The sequence below is a fragment of the Trachurus japonicus genome, chromosome 14 (assembly GCF_045865225.1).
Source record: "Trachurus japonicus isolate A0001 chromosome 14, Traja_1.0".
NCBI lineage: Eukaryota > Metazoa > Chordata > Actinopteri > Carangiformes > Carangidae > Trachurus > Trachurus japonicus.
Window position 1 is genome coordinate 23,316,133 of NC_140920.1, and position 17,753 is coordinate 23,333,885.

The 17,753-nt window shown below is 39.6% G+C and overlaps 2 protein-coding genes across 2 annotated transcripts; both read right to left on the minus strand.

The window, feature by feature from the left end:
- Positions 1-666: 666 nt before the first annotated feature.
- On the minus strand, positions 667-7,561 carry htr3a (5-hydroxytryptamine (serotonin) receptor 3A). Its single transcript, XM_085796857.1, is given in 8 exon segments — positions 667-984; positions 2,553-3,144; positions 3,639-3,799; positions 4,718-4,887; positions 4,981-5,090; positions 5,813-5,857; positions 6,110-6,273; positions 7,259-7,561. Coding segments are annotated over 8 exon segments (1,623 nt in total). The 5' UTR covers positions 7,329-7,561; the 3' UTR covers positions 667-673.
- Positions 7,562-9,464: 1,903 nt separating this feature from the next.
- On the minus strand, positions 9,465-16,549 carry htr3b (5-hydroxytryptamine (serotonin) receptor 3B). Its single transcript, XM_085798949.1, has 8 exons — positions 16,322-16,549; positions 15,935-15,979; positions 15,487-15,596; positions 14,576-14,745; positions 12,738-12,895; positions 11,000-11,210; positions 10,123-10,332; positions 9,465-9,804 (listed from the first exon to the last, which is right to left on the minus strand). The coding sequence occupies exons 1-8, from the start codon at positions 16,547-16,549 to the stop codon at positions 9,539-9,541; spliced, it is 1,398 nt and encodes a 465-aa protein (XP_085655075.1). The 3' UTR covers positions 9,465-9,538.
- Positions 16,550-17,753: the final 1,204 nt, after the last annotated feature.

Below are 17,753 nucleotides of genomic sequence, written 5' to 3' on the forward strand. Positions count from 1 at the left end.
CTGCAGTGACAGCTTTATCAAAGCTCTGACATTAACAGATATCATACTGGTCATCAACCTGTCTCTTCATACCAACTTTTATTCTTTGAAGCATCTTCACAGCAGTTTGTTGAGGTTTGACCAAAAACCGATACTATTGTATTGGAAAACATTAACATTGTTGTAGTTTGCAATAATTAATTTAATCCTTAATGCTTTTCTCCCCAAGAGCTGTACTCTTCTCATCACCTGCAGCTCCTGAGCCACAAACACATGAGCTCCCTTTTCTCATCATACTGTAGGTAAATAAATGTGTGTCTTTTCTAGTACACTTATTTGTACTTTATGTGAAGAGCAAACCACACTAACCACATACTATGATTTGATTTTGTTGTTTTCCTTTGTGAATAATACATTAGCATTGTAACTATAAGTGTGTGGTTATATGTCTGTTGGCTGACCCATCATGGAGCTAAATGTCTCTGACCAAAGCTAAAATAGTGGCAACAAGTCACTTGGTGAATGTGCGTTTGCCTCAATTACAGGAACCATTAGTCTGTTCTGTTACTTTACGTGTGTCTCTCTGTTTCCACTGACTCAGGGCATTGAACTACAGTACAAAGTCTTGCCTTTTTAATCCCCTGCTGTTCCTACTGAGCTGAGTGTCCACATCAGCTCCTAACAGCTCCAAGACTCAGGCAACCTGCCACACCGACCACAGTGTTCCCAGGGTGATGCTGTACGCCACCACGGCAACCAAGTAGACCCTGAAGAGCAGCACGTCCAGCACGTAGCCCACCTGCAGCCACTCCTTGGCCACTTCCCGACACTTGTCCCTCTTCTCCAGAAAGTGGCGTATGGCTGTCACCTCGTGCAGGATGTTGTCCATGACAGGTGGGGTGGGGTCTCTGGAGGGGGGCAGCCCGAGGCTGAGCAGCCCGCCCTCTCTGTCCTGCTGACTGAGCCTTCTACCTAGCTCACAGGTGTGATGGATGGTGCACTGGGCTGCAGGATGGGACAAGGACAGCTCTCACTTTATTTAGAAATGTTGTAGTTTGAGTACAACTTTTTTGTGATGATCTATCGATTACAGCATATTGATATTACTGTTTTACACAGAGCATGTAAGGAAAATTACAGTGTAGTCTGCAATGTTGGCGGTATTGGTCCATCTGTCCATCCAAAATGTACAATGTTTTGTTCTGTTTTTTTTACACAACATCTTCCTTTAGTTGCATTATCAGGCTTAATATCCACCTTTACATAAAGAAAAAGCCTCTGTAATTGTTCCAAGAGGATAAACCCCTTTAAACTTAAAAGAATAGTTCACCCAAAATTCAAATTGCACTCATTATCTACTCACCCTCATGTGGACTAAGGGCTGGGAGAAGTTTCAGAGTCCTCCGTGGCTTCTCTGAGTTACAGGGGGTCTCGGCGTAGCAGTGCATGTCCATATAACGGTTGCAAATGGATACCACTTTTCTTTGTAACAAAAAGACACACCAAAAAACATCCAAATACCTCCATGCTGCTCATATGTAATGTCCGTCTTGTATTGAAGCTCTTCCTGGTCCGTCCCAGGAAGACTTATTTAATTTTTTTTGGAACACATTTCGGGGCTTCAATACAAGATGGACATGTATGTATAAAGTAAATAATAATATGCTTCCAGATGGTGTCCAGAGGATGTTTCAGACCCGAACCAGTAGATATGAACTAAGAGGGACTCATGTGTATACAAAAGCAAAAGTACGAACAAATGTGAAACAAAGATGTATATCAATTACAGGAGTCAATCAATGGAATAATCTAGAATTAGAAATCAAACTGTGCAACACACTTAATAGATTCAAAAAGTTATTTAAAAATAATATTATTAATAAATATAAAACTGATTTATAAATACCAGTGTGCTTATAAACTGCTGTATGTAGAATATGCGTTTTTTTGTTTGTTTTTTGTTTGTTGTTGTTGCTCTGTAAAAAAAATTTTTTAAATTGAGTGAACGAAAAATGTTAATTTAAGAAGGGTAGGCAAAATAAGCTGATGCTTCAGCCTACACCTTTTCGGTCAAAGTAAATTGATTTGCTTGTTGTGTTTTTTGTTCTGATTTATTTTGTTTTGTATTTATACCTTTATATTTGTCTACTGTATTTGTTTTTATGAGACCGAAATAAACATACTAAACTAAACATTACATACGAGCAGCATGGAGGTATTTGGATGTTTTTTGGTGTGTCTTTTTGTTACGAAGACAGTTGGTATCCATTTGCAACCGTTATATGGACATGCACTGCTACGCCGAGACCCCCTGTAACTCAGAGAAGCCACGGAGGACTCAATTTCAATTTTGAGTGAACTATTCCTTTAACATCTTAAAGATTATCTTAGCCTTATCTCTAATGCTAACTATGAGAGACTTTACATTCTTTAGCCCCACTACTGGAACAGCTGTACGAATAGCAAACTTTCCTTTGTAGGAATTGAAATTAGCTGCTGGTTGTAGTTGATTTAAAAACTTTCTTTAGATGAGCAGAAATGAGCCTCACTGCTGTCTTTCACCTGTACCTTACCAGTCCCATAGTTGTTGTCCTTGTAGTGCTCCAGGTCCGAGGCCTCGGAGGACAGTCTGGAGCAGAGCCGGTGCTTCTTGTGGATGCAGAAGAGGACCGGCGCTCTTTCCAGTACCAGGTACTTTACCCACTGGGGTACAGGGGGCTGCAGGTCCTGCTTGTGGACCAGACGCACAATCAGCACGGTCTCTGTCAGACTGATCACCAGCAGGGCCATGCAAACCACGAAGTACACACCTAGAGGGCAGGTAAGAAACCAGCTGATTGATCATGATCCTCTTCCAGATGTTCATTAAATGCAAATTGCAGTAGTATGGAGCTACTTAATCTTTACTGTACTTGATGAGGGAAAATGCTCTGCTGATGAGAACTAACACTCACCTATGAGCGGGGTTCCTATGGCCGTGGCGGGCAGAGTGTCAGATACAATGATGAGGAAGACGGAGTAGCCCAACAGCAAAGTGATCTTGAAGGAAACCCGCTCCCCGCTGTCTGGTGGCAGATAGAAACCAACAATGTCCATCACCATCAAGAAGATACTGGGCAGCAGCAGGTTCACAGTGTAGAATAACGGCCGCCGGCGAATCACCACCTGTGGAAAAGCAGTTTTAATGCGCGTCAAAAAGCAGGCCATGGTTAGCTACTTGTTACTCATTTACTTAGGATTTCTGACTAGAACACAGATCACAGGTTGTCAGTTAGTCGTTGGTTTTAATGCCATGCTAAGCTAAGCTAACCAACTCCTGACTTATCTCCACCCATGTGCTTCACATACAAACATGACAGCATAAGAAAGGTGCAACAAAATATAAGCCTTTTATTTTATTGCAGAATGGTGGCATAAGGTTGAATGTGCAATGTTTAAAAAAATATTGGAATATAAATATTATAATATAATTATATATATAAGTAAAACCTCACAAGAAGTCACTAGAAATATTGGTCCCAAGATGGTTGGCTAACTCTCCACTGTTGGTGAGGTACAGAGTACAATCTGCACACAGCCTTGAACTGACATACACCAGCTCATATTTATACAGTGTAATTTTCAGTCATAAAGTCTTCATCAACATTTGACACACTCACATGGAACTTCATCTCAGCGTAATAGTCATTTTTGTCCAAGCTGAAGCTCTTGTATTTGGACAGGATGTGGAGCAGCTCCCACTCTCCTTGGTTCATGAAGACGCTCTTGTCCTCCCCGAGCTCCTCGGGGCTTCGCATCAGGGTGATGTTGATGTCATCAACTACAGATCGAACACAATGTTGTGAGCAGCATGAGTCGGTCATGGCAACAAGTTACCCTTTACCTAGCACTCTGCTCTCTGAGCACACGTCACAGCAGGAGAGGCATCTCGGATGCACAGAACATAGCGATTGTCCTGTTCAAGTCTTGATGAGAGGAGTTGAAGAGAGACTTGGATGTTTTTCACCAATGCCAGTGGATATTTTGCTCCATTTCAACATCAAAAGATATTTGTCTACAATCACTGCAGATCTTGTTTTTCTGGTTCAGGTGTTTGTTTGTTTTAAATGACTTCCAGAAGAAGAATGAAAGTGGGATTTGTCATAGATTTAGATTTTTGTCAAAGGCTCCTAAAAGGATTGGCTTACACTGAGACAAGTATGTGCACAAGACACAATATGTCCAATCTGAACCAGAAAAAATGGATGTTTACAACAGACTGTTTGGGGAAAAAACAGCCCACCCCAACTGTTAGCTCCCTTTCTCATGTCATTTTTTACAATGGACTCTAGAGGTCGCCTAACAATGAAACGTAACTATGAGTTATAAAAATAAGCAATAAGCTGCTCGTACAGATGACCATGGGGTCATTTTTCAGAGGCAGAGACTGTCTAATCTGATCTATTTGTGAATATTCCTATTGGTACTGAGTTCTTGCCTTTTGGACCAACTTTATCTCTCAACAAGCTAAAGCCTATACCACGTACATGTATTACACTGCACAGCAGCATCCAAAATGCACCTTGTGGTGTTTTTTTTTGTATATTGAAACTTTATTTCCTTAAACTTTCTTCTATGTAGGATGCTGCAACATAGAAATATAGATTCTGGTGGTAATGTTGATTTCTGTATGATAGATTCATTTTATGAATAACTTTTAAAACACTCTGGTATCATGAACCTGCACAGGCTTACTTACTGGTGTGGAGCCAGCTCTGGAAGGTGAGGCTACATTTCTGCACATCAAACGGGAAGTTGTAGATGTTGAGAGTGCATGCCGTCATGACCTGAATGGGCTTGTAGTTGCTCACCAGTCCCTCATGTGTTACGTAGACATAAGGAATATCTGGAGACTTCCCTACGTCTACACTGCAGGTTAGAGACAAAAACAAGAGCAGCGCTGTTAAAGGCCACAGAAAGGATGTGATCAGAAATAACAACAACAACAGAAACAGTTCTTACAACTCATTAATGAGGATGTCAGGCACCCACACATTGGCCGTGGGTATGGAAACCTGTTTGACTTCATCGAAGTCTTCGGGGTTCCAGACCAGGAATTCATCCGTCCATGACTAAAACATTTAAAAACAGAAGCAGCTAAGCGGAATGAATCAATATTAGAGGAACATTTTCTGGACATTTTTTAACATCAGCAAAAGTCCAATGTGTTAGTAGTTTTTGGGTCAAATTTGACCAGTTTTTAAAATGTTTTGTTAACAGATATAGTTTTCTCTATGTTGCCCAAAAATAACGTAGTTGGTTCTTTTCTACTGCAAGTGTAATTAATGACACCTATTAACCATATCATTGACACTGTGATCATCTAACTCCATTACATGCCGTGAGTAGACTGAAAGAAGAGAGAATTTACTTTTTTCATTTTCTCTGTGTCGTTTTTGAATGAATTTTTTGTAGTCCATTTTGTTTTCAAGAACGTCCTTGATTTTCATTTTACCTGCAGATAGCACCTTGTAATTACAGTTCCTAGAATTACAAAGTTTTATCTCCTCTATAAAAAAAAACCTTCCAAGAATGTGATAGGATTTGATATGACATGCTTGGAGTGACTTTTATGTGTCTTGTGTTTCAAAATCAAAAGATGTATTATCTACTCAGACCCATTAGTTTTGTTATCTGAGATGTGAAAACTTTGAATCTTAAAATCCCTCTGAATGCAGATAAACTGTTCTTACTCCACAGTCATGGGTTGTGTTATAATGCAGTAAACCAAAGAAGCTCTGTTTGAGTTAGAAAAGAAGTGTATGGTAGCTTTTTGGAAATCTGATTGTCTTACTTGTCGGTACCACACATATGTTGTCAAAACCTGGTTCTTCTCATCCTGTTGAGGAAACAAGAAGAAATCACAGTTCATATTCTTTATGCAGAGAGAAAGTATTTCAGCATAGGAGCACAGTCTCTATGAAAACATCAGCTCACTTTTGCTCCATGTAATTGTCTTAATGTAATGTAATTTGAAGGGTAACAGGTCAAACATGATAGCCACAGTGATGTTTGGCTGTATGTGTAATCTAGTTAATTATGAAGATGACATGTGTCATGTAAAACAGTAATTAAAGGGCAGGTTACTCACCACATTGAGAATAGAGTAAACCATAAGATCTATGGCCACTATAGTGGACGTCCTCCAATCTTGCACTGGTCTCACTCCCTTCTTATAACCCGCACTCAGAAACTCCGACAGGCGCACTAAAGTGGCATTGGCAAATCTTCCTGTGCCGCCACCCAGTTTCTTAACTGAAAGATCACATCAAAAATAACATTCACCTTCTACAGTCTCATACAGTGGCACTCGATCCTTTATATGTCAAAGAAAAGCTATAATTTGGCATGTGTTTATATTAACCGCAGCTAAGCTCTACACTCTTCACAGATATGCTCTGCTTCTTGCTTCAACTGACACTGAGGTAAAAAAAAAAATCAAGATTCTTACATACTGCAGGGATAGTTAAATGACCTCAGGGGAAAACATCTTCCCTGTTGAAATCAGTATGAATAAACAACTCTTTCAAATTAATTCTGTTACTAGTCCATTTAAAATTCAACAAAAATAGAAGTGCGAGCTATTAAAGCAATTTAATTTCAAATTAAATACATAAATAGTATTTTTAATTGAACGTGCCCCTAATCTATATTCAAATTAAATGCATTTTGTAAAGCTAACCATTTCTGTTTTAAAACAACATTACTTTAATAAATTGTGCGTTCTACAGTGCCATTTAATTATATTAAAAAGGTAGTAGTAGGTGTAATTTGCAATGGTTTGATAACTTTCATCTAATAAAGCCTGATTAAAACCTCTCTGACCTAATAAATGCATTTTTAAAACTGATAATAACAATGGCAAAACACACACAGGTAAACTTATTGTTGTACAATTTGTTGCTTTATTTCTAATGGAATTTGTCATTATGTAGTGATTTATTTAAAATAGAGTTCATTCTGACTTTAATGTGATTTTAAATTACTAGGCCAATAACCTTCAAATGAATGAATGTCCACTTTTCACCAGGACTCACAGAACACCACAGTTGTGTTATTATGTCTTCATATAAGAACTGATTAAAATCAATCATAAAAGAAAAAGTCCTGTCTCTCCCTCTGACCAACTATGTATTACACAGACAAAATAATAACCTTCACTTTGTCATGCCTGTAGGTTCAGGTTGACAGTTAAATATTTGAGAGCATTTAATGGAGTATAAAACATGAGCTGTTGTACCTGTGCACGCTCTTGATGCTCCTTGAATCAGAAGGAAAACGAGTGTCATCCAGGCTGATGAGAGTCTCATGGTGACGGCTCACCTGTGTGTTCTCCCCCTGCTGTGGAAATCTGCCTGCTGCTCTGATGAAAGGCCTCGGCACGCCTGACACTGTTACACTCCATCGCCATCCACTAAATCCACATCCACTATCAAAACCTTGTTAGCGTCGTCACTCAGTTCTTAAGGGTGTATCCATCTGCTGTGACGCCACTCCTCCTTGTTCCACAACACAGCAGCTCACTGTGATAAATGGAGCTGAAACACAAGCTAGGACTCTGTGACCAGATCAGATCATGTGTGATTGTTTATTAAATTAAGTAATACATCAACAACATGTTTGTCTTTTTCAGCAAAGAAGAAATAATACCTACAGTACAGTAACCTGCTGTGGATGCAGAAGTTCACCTTATTGACTTGATGCTGAAATCCAAAATATGAAAGGCAAAGGCTGTCCATATTAAAACTCAATTATTTCAAAATAAATGCAAATGTAGATTTTCTACGGAGTGTGGATGAGGTTTAATAAAGTCTTCTATTGAAATAGTTTTTGACTCCGCCAAAGTGTCTTTTCAAAATTTGCCTCAGAGACAGTGGGTAGACTTTATGTTTTGACTTCTGTATTTTTTTATTTATTTTGGTAATACATGCCTCCTGTGTGCATTGTTTGTTTTACTTCCTGTCTGCATGCCCGACCTAATTCGTTGCACCTGTGTCGTTGCCTGTGTGTGTATTTAAGTTTTATTTCTTACTTGTTACTTATCACTTTGAGCTTCTGTGTAGATTCTCCCATGATTCCTTGAGGTACAGTAGGTAGCTACCCCTTTATGTTCCTGAGTTTATAGTTAACTTTCTAGACCTTGGATTCCTTGTCATCCCAAATTGGATTTGTTTCACCTGTAAAGTAGAACCTATGTTTTTTTTAAGTCATATAAATATTTGAACAGCAGCAGCATTGCCTACAGATGTATTTGATGTTCTAGCTTTTCAGCTGTAATTGTGGCTCCCAAAATGTAGAATTATGAACAGTGTGAGTGTTGGATCTTCTAAGGGCTGTCAGATATCTACACAGTAATGGAAGTAAGTATTTTCTTCCTCAGAAATGAAAAGGGCAGGCTCATGATAGGTTTTGATTCTGAGGCTTTTATTTTCATTCCTCTCCTGTAATATCCTCAACACAATATTAAGCAGCACAAAGGCAAAAGAACAATTACAATCATCTTGATATGACATTCATATTCACAACAAAGCCAAAACACAAAGCTTGAAGTGAGCATACAAAACACTGGTTACCTCAAAGAGACGATAATGAGACACTGACTAAACATTTATCCACAGCTCTGTTGCATAACATCATGTAACCGGATCCACTGGAAGAAGAGGCTCGCAGACACTGTGAAAATTGCATTAATATGGATCTTTCCGCCGGTAAGTTTCCTATGATGCACTTTTGATATTCTTATCACGACTATTAGGAAATCAACAGGGAATAGAGATACAGCAGCTGAGCTCTGAATGGGTTGTATTGATCTATTTTGTGGCAGCGAGATGGAGATTAAAGTATGAATACAATATTATAACATCACACAGGCACTGAGGATTTTCTCCAGAGAGATGGTTTATTATACAGTATCTTTGAGTAAATCTCCTATGTCGGGGGAAAACATGATAAGAGACTCAATACAATAATGTCTCTGAATCTATGATACTATACAGTGGCGGTGCTGTGCCTGAAGGGGAAATGCAGAGTGTTTCAGGATGATTCTAGTTTGATACAAGAAGTAAGATTTTACAACAATGCAACAATTTATTTAATAGTTATGATTTGGGAATTCAGGTAAGCCCTTGAAAGCAAAAGGAAATTTGAAGATGATCACAGTTTAAAGACCAATTCCATGCTTCAGCAGTGAGTGCAGAAGTTCATTTTCTGTGCAATTGGGAATTGTAATCAACTTCTCATTTTTACTAGAGTTTTGCTTCCAAATTAAATGTACTGTTTGTTGTATTTTAATCATATTTGTTGGTTTGTTATTCAATTCCTACAGATTTATGTTCTGGGGAAATTCAATAGAACCACTGTTATAAGTATATTTTAAATACTATGGTTCTGTCAGCAGTGGTTTTACTGCAATCTGCCCTTTGCATTGAAACATGTCAGGAAGTCATTGTACTATGGTAAACACCATGGAGCAACAGGTACAACACAGTATTCAAAATTCAATAAGTCTCTGAGTACATGGTCAGGCAAAGCTCCAGCTGGCCCAGAGCAGCAGCAGAGTACCGGTGTACAGGGCCAGAACAAACAGGTAGAGACGGAACAGGAAGCAGTCGAGCCGAGAGCAGAGGGCGAGCCAGTCGGCCTGAGCTGAAGACTCGCTGTCCTCCTGCGACAGAGCCAAGCGGAGGGAAACCAGCTCCTGCAGGAGCCACTCCAGTCCCGATGGAGCATCCTGGACCTCGTTCAGGGACAGCAGATCCCCCTCCAGCTCAAACTCAAGGTCATAATCTAGGAGAAGAACAACAAATCTGGTTTAAAATGTGAACAGTTAGTATAGATTAATGCAGCTTCTCTGGATCAGTGTGTTCAATCATAACCAATTAGTGGGGATGGGAAAATGTTTTATAAATATCCCTGACACCTCTTGAAATGGCTGTTTCTTATAGCTTTATCATTCTTTTGTTAGTGTAAACTTTATCATAAAGTGCCATCCTTTTATCCAACACTTTGCCAACCTTTTGATATAATGAAGCAAAAGCCAAAAGATATAGTCTGATATTCCTTGTGAGCAGGATGTTTAGGAAATCTTTGAACGTATCAGTTTACCTCCAGACGGGTTGATGCGGTCGAGGGTTTTGATGGAGGTCAGAGCGCTCTCATTGAAGCTGTGAGCGGCTGAGCCGTACTTGTCCAGCAGGCAGGCAGACACTGACATCTGCTTGACCTCTTTCTCACTGTGGTGCAGCAGCTTCACCACCAGTACAGACTTGATCAAACTGAGCATCAGCATGGCCATGCACACGGCAAAGAACACACCTGAGAGGAGACGGAGGAAAGAAGAGGAAAAAACTCCTATTGATGGCCCCATAATAGCTCAATTATTAGCCAATAATTAGACTGAGGCATTATTGAAAACATGGGACCTCCATTCAACCAGTGCCTGAGGCTCCCACCACATGTTCAGTATTCATCTAAAAAGCAGGTCGCTCTGTATTCAATGAAAATACTTACATCTACCAATTGTATTTGTATTGCCACACCTTCATTGAATTAATGCATTATCTGTTTAACAGTTGGATCACTGGTGTCAATATGAATGTGATGTGACATGGCGTTAATATTACCAAAAAAAGAGTTTATATTTTTAGTTTTTCACAGTGAAGTTATTTGAGGTGCTTAGTAAACCTGCATCTTTGAACAGACCCTGTTTTTTTCCTCTTTCATCCTTTGAGCTCCATCAAACGTGACAGATGAGGCCATGCTCTGTACAGGAATTCTGGGTGTTGCAGATCTAACAATATTATTGGAGATGAGCTGACAATGCATTTTGGATTTGATATGTAGAACAAGCTTTCTGGTTTCATCAAAAACAGAATAAACAACATGAAAAAATAGATAATATGGAGCGTAATTTTGCATATCAGACAAAAATGGCTCTGAAGTAATTAAACATCTAAGGAGAAAACTATCACACATATCCCACCTATAAGAGGAGTTCTGACAGCAGTGGCAGGCAGCTCGTCTGTCATGTTGACTCTGAAGACGGTGTAGCCCAGCAGTATGCTGATCTTAAAGGCGATGCGCACACCGCTGTCCGGAGGCAGATAGAAGCTGATGACATCCACCAGCATGAGGAAGATGCTGGGGATGAGGAGACCTACCACATACAGCAGGGGGCGCCGGCGGATCAGCACCTGCATGAGAGATTGGGGGGTGGGTGGGGGGTGGGGGGGGGGTTCAGACCTGATGGACATGAGGACAGGGACTCTTCTATAGGTGTTTTTACTTATTCAGATACTGACTGTCATGACTGTGTCTGAGATTTTCAGAGAATAGAAAGAGACAATTTCTCTTGAAAGACATTTTTGTCATGTCACAGTGGGAAAAGCACGAGTGTAAATAATAGAATTTATAAAGGCTGAATTGCCATGCTGGTTCACTGTCACATTGTCATGCCTTACTGGGTCGTTTGATTAGAATGGAGCCATTGTTATTCTGTGTTTCTCAGACTATGACGGGTTGAAATGTCTGCAGTTAAAAGGGCCTGCAGAGGTAAATGGAATTGAGTTTGTGGTGCTCACTTGTAAAAACACAACATTTAACATTTGAACATTTCAATATTTTTTCATAGCCCTAAACGGAAAAATCTCTCAGCTTTAACTTCTCAACTCTCGCCCTTGGTCTATAACAAACACAGTTCCTACTTCATTATTTTTAAGCCCTACTGGTCAGTCTGCAAACAGAAATGCTCATTGTTATCTGACAAAGTAGCAGAGTGATAGTGATGATGGATCTGTAATTCAGCTCAATATCTTATTGTGCAACAGCTTCTCACTTGTCTTTCTAAAATCTCCTCTGATGTGTACTTTCAGCTTCTAAATGTCAAGTCTAATGTTTTCAGTCCTCTATTTGCTTTCTTATAAATGTTTGTGTGAATTTAAATGAGGTTTTCTTGCAGTTTCACTTGACTTATTTACTGACTTTACTGAGTCAATCATGTGGGCATACATATTAAGAAAAGTATCAGTATTAGGATGGCTGCATGGTATTTATTGCATCGTAAAGATATGGAAGAATGTGTGTTTATTTGTTTGGATGCAAGTGTTTGAGCTGTAAAACTGTCACTTCCAGCTCTATGTAAATACATATATATGATGTAGCTCCCCGCAGCAGCGAAATGGCAGCGTTACAATATCTCAGTGAGCCATGAAATGCACCATTACCAAAAGCCTTTGCTCCTTGAGCTGAATAAATAGCAACCCTGCCTTGCTCTCCACCTGCAGTGGGCTAAGGGGCCATTTTCCTCGCCACTAACAAGAAGTCCATTGATCAGGCAGCCACTGAGACAGTCTCATTATGGTTGCTCACCCTCCCCTGTCTATCAGCCTCTCTCCCTATCCGTCTCTTTACTCGCCAGATACAGCCTCGGCCTCATCATTTGGCATTAGCTCACAAGCCTGATCCATGAAGGTAGTGGCCAATTGTTTTGTGCTTTACAGTCCAACCAGACAGTGTGTAGATGGGGTGGGGACACAGTTTAAAGATCACAGTCGATGAGCAATATCAACCCATCATAGTGCATTACTCACTCACAAAGAACAGCTTGTTAAACCACACAATATTACAGGATCACCATGCTATATTAGTTCCAATTGCCTTTTCACTGCCTAACTTTCCCCTCTGTGCTAAATGTGACATAAGTGAGACAGTAAGTGGCCTACGTTGAACTGGATGTGTGCATAGTCTGTGTTGTCCTGGTGGATTTGCCAGTACTGTGAAGGAATGGACAGCAGCTCCCATTCTCCATCATTCATGAACTCCCTCTTATCGTTGGCGATGGCCTCTGCGCTCCTCCACAGAGCCAGGTCTATCTCCCTCACTGCAGAGAGGGAGAGATATTGGAGGATAAAAAGAGAAGGTGGAGAAGTAAAGGCAGTAAATATGTTCATCACTTTTGCCTCTCAGGAGGAATTCATGCTTGGATTCCATCCAGATGTTTCAGTTTTCATTACACTGTCCAAAGACATGACTCCTTATGGCCTGGAGGCGGCTGATTCTGGATTTCCCTCAAGTCTTAAATCTGACCCAGCTTCAATCTTCATTTGTTGATGAAAACAATTTAAAGCTCTGCTGCCCTGGAGTTATTTTGTCAAGCTCTTATAAAGTTGAATGATTCTGAGATATACGGTGGCCCTGAAGTGCAAAACACAACGGCAAATCAGACAACAACGGCAAAAGAGAAAACACAACACAAAAAGAGAAGACACAACGCAAAAAGAGAAGACACAACGCAAAAAGAGAAAACACAATACAAAAAGAGAAAACACAACGCAAAAAGAGAAAACACAACGCAAAAAGAGAAAACACAACGCAAAAAGAGAAAACACAACGCAAAAAGAGAAAACACAACACAAAAAGAGAAAACACTACACAAAAAGAGAAAACACAACGGCAAAAGAGAAAACACAACACAAAAAGAGAAAACACAACACAAAAAGAGAAAACACTACACAAAAAGAGAAAACACAACGGCAAAAGAGAAAACACAACACAAAAAGAGAAAACACAACACAAAAAGAGAAAACACTACACAAAAAGAGAAAACACAACGGCAAAAGAGAAAACACAACGCAAAAAGAGAAAACACAACGCAAAAAGAGAAAACACAACGCAAAAAGAGAAAACACAATGCAAAAAGAGAAAACACAACACAAAAAGAGAAAACACAACGGCAAAAGAGAAAACACTACACAAAAAGAGAAAACACAACGGCAAAAGAGAAAACACAACACAAAAAGAGAAAACACAACACAAAAAGAGAAAACACTACACAAAAAGAGAAAACACAACGGCAAAAGAGAAAACACAACACAAAAAGAGAAAACACAACGGCAAATCAGAAAACACAACAACAAAACAGAAAACACAACGGCAAATCAGAAAACACAAAAGCAAAACATTTTGGGCAATACATAGCGGCCTCTGTGCTAGTCCCGCTTGCGATACTTTTTTTCCTACTATGGCCATGCCAAGACCCGCCTTACTCTGCCTCTGATTGGCTGCCTCTGCAAGGCTCAGCCTATCCCTGCATCTTACCCTAACCTTAACCACTCCCTTCACACGCCTAAACCAACCGTCTTTGCCTAAACCAGCCCGAGGGTACCTACCTTTTCCGGTTTGGTTAATGTCGTTGTGTTTTCTCTTTCTGTGTTGTGTTTTCTCTTTTGCTTTTGTGTTTTTTGATTTGCCGTTGTTTAGTAATTTGTCGTTGTGTTTTCTGATTTGCCGTTGTGTTTTCTCTTTTTGTGTTGTGTTTTCTCTTTTTGTGTTGTGTTTTCTCTTTTTGCCGTTGTGTTTTCTCTTTTTGTGTTGTGTTTTCTCTGTTTGTGTTGTGTTTTCTCTTTTGCCGTTGTGTTTTCTCTTTTGCCGTTGTGTTTTCTCTTTTGCCGTTGTTGTCTGATTTGCCGTTGTGTTTTGCACTTCAGGGCCACCACAGAGATAAGATAGGTTTTGTTAAGTTGGAAGACAAACTGAATTCACTGTGTTTTCCACCACAGACCTGAGTGAAGCCAGCTGCGGAAGGTGAGGCTGCAATTGTGCTTGTCAAATGGAAAGGCGTACATCTCCAGGCTGCAGGCCAACACCACCTGCATGGGCCGGTAGTTCTTCACTGAGCCGGAGGAGTTGACATAAACGTAGGGGATTGGCGGGGACTTCCCCCCGTCCACGCTGGGAACACACATGAAGGAGAGGGGGAGGTAAGGTGAGACACAGAAAACACGCCAGAATATGAGACACCTTCATGTTGAGCCGTCCTTACAAAGCTGTGGAGGACATTTGGTTTGCTCCATGTCTGCTCACAAGTTTGGCTGCAGCTGAAAGTCTGTGATATTATTGGGTTTGAAAGATACTGTACACATCTGTCTCTGAGGCAAAACCCTGTTAGTTGTTGGTCTAACTAATGTGTCTGACAACACAGTTAAGGCTCTTGTTTTGATTTAGAGAGTGAACACATAACAGTTCTGCCTTTCTGCATGTATAATGTACAGATTTTAGACACATAATGCAGGATAACAGCTGCACGTTGTGTAATCACAAGTCTTTCTGAGCTATTGATGTAAACAGGAACACTGTTGTCACTGTTGTAAATTTAGTTCACCACCTCCTGCTGTGAACTCCGCCAAACTCCAAAGTCCTTTGAACTTTTAGCGTACCATGATGAAGGCCTGGTGTCTTTTTTTTTATATACTCCTACTGGGAGTAAGACATTTTTTAATTATTGTACTCACAGCTGTTTCAGTGTTATGCTAATGGTGGCCATTAGGGCAGAATGAAAGTCTCTGCATGTTGATTTTCATATGTTTACTGAAATCAGTAGAGTTTAATGATGTGGAAAAACACATTTCAAAGTCTTGATACACTGTTTACACCCAGCACTGAGCTACAGGGTTCCCCTCAGGAGTTTCTTACAATTCACTAACGATGACATCAGGTATCCAGATAGCGTCAGATGACAGCGAGATCTCATTGATGCCATCAAACTCCTCTGGATCCCAAACCAGGAACTCATCGGTCCAAATCTGGAAACAGTGCAAATAGGTGCATCGTATAAGTCATAATAGATTTATTGGATGGAAAATATATTATTGATGACTTAACGTCCTGGGTTATCAAAAATACAATTTATTCCAGTCAATACTGCTGAACCTAAATTTAAAAGAAATGCTTAAATTGGATTATTCCATACAGCATGAGCTGTTAAAAGCTGACTGTGTAAATGATATGAGGCAAACACACAGTAGTACAATGCAGATGCTGAGGATGCACTATAGATAACTAAAGCCGTTTTAATTATAAAGATATGGATTTTACAGAGAGGGTAAATGCTTGATGATAGGAGGGAAAAAAGACCACATACCTGTCTGTACCAGATGCTTATAGTGATGCTTTGTGTCTTTCCATCCTAAGCAGAAGAGAGAATGGTACTTTGCTAATGCAATCTTCTCATTTACATTTGTATTATTTTTATTTGACATATTCCCATTATAATCACAGTTGTTGTGTAGTGCAACAAAACAGAATATTAAAATGTTGAAAATACCATAATGAACACCGCAATCTTTCATACTTTTCAAATACAAATTTCATGTATTTGGCCTTGATGGCCAAGAAATTCACAATTAGACTGAAATAAATGATTTAATTCAATACATTAATCACAAATGATCAGATATTCCTAACCTGCAATGAAACCTAATTATACCATCAGTGTGAACAGAGCTGATGGCCTTCAAAGTTTACATACCACGTCCAGGACAGACTGCAGTATGAGGTCTATGGAGACTGTGGTGGTACTGGTCCAGTTTTGAACAGGCCGAACTCCACAGTCGTATTTCCTCAGGAGGGTCCTGGTCAGCTGGTTCAGAGCGGATCTCTTTGGCTTCTCTGGTGCACATTCAGACAGATGAGCTAAGAAACAACATTCAGTTACCAACAGCACAAAACGAGTGAATGACCCAGGACCCCAGACCATCGGGAGGCCAATTAGTTTTCAGTAATTTGGTTAATTAACTTGTTACAAGATACTATACTTAAATGGTCATGGCTATAAGAAGGCTTGATTAATTAAAAGTTTATTTTAATTACCACAAATGAAGTGATACACAGATAATCAGGGGTTTAAAGTATCACAGTTGCGATTGGATTCTAAAGGTTCTAGGAAAAATATAAGGTTTCCATGTCCTCTGTGCCATGTGGACTATACACACTGGGTAAGGTAACACAGTTCATAATGTTTTACAGTTTGAGAAAAAGAGGGTAATGAAGGTGTTGAGGTTCTGGGGCCCCTCAGTTCAATATTAGGCCAGATTCTGCAATTAGTCATCAGTTGATGAATCCAAAATTTATGGTTAATGCTGACTCAATGTATTGATAAATGTATCACATTTCTGTGCAGTCAGATGTCAATAAAAGTATGTATATGTATATGTATATAGGCAAAATAAATTACATAGTAGACCATGGTCCGATACTCTTTATCTTTGTGATTCTTTGTACAATAGCATGATCGAGTGTATGACTTTATAATGGTGTAAATTTGATTTATTGAGCAGTACTAAAAATAGACATTCACAATACTTATAGTGAATCTATGAGTTTCCCATTGGCCTCATATTTTGCAAGAAGCAAAGCAGTGAAATGTGCAGAACAGTCACACTGCAGTTTAACATATTTCAGAAATCCACAATAGCTACATTTGAAGAGAAAGAGAAAGAGAAAATTCACAAAGCAAAAATAATTGGAACAAACCCTGCAGGTATTTTCCATATTGAAATTTTTTCACAATGCAAAAGAAATGCTTCTGTTAGATAGTTTTTTTTAACCAAAATGAGCACCTTACCTGAGAATAACAGCATCAGCCAAATGAGAGACATCAAGCTTAATAATCAGCCTTCCAAGTTCCAGGTGTTGTCACATCCAAACATCTGCTGTTTAGACAAAAATATCCACAGTTTCATCAAACACGTTCAAACTGTAGCTGAACCAAGTGTGGCGAAACAGCAGTGAACTGGGTTGCACAGAGATTTTGGTCACACTGATATTGATTTTCCACTGCCCAAGTAATGTGATACATATAATAATGAAACACGCTGGAGAGGAAACTCCATTAAGGTTTGTTTACTGCCAATTTATTGCTTAGGATCGTGAACATTTGGGGATCACTACACTGAGAGGAG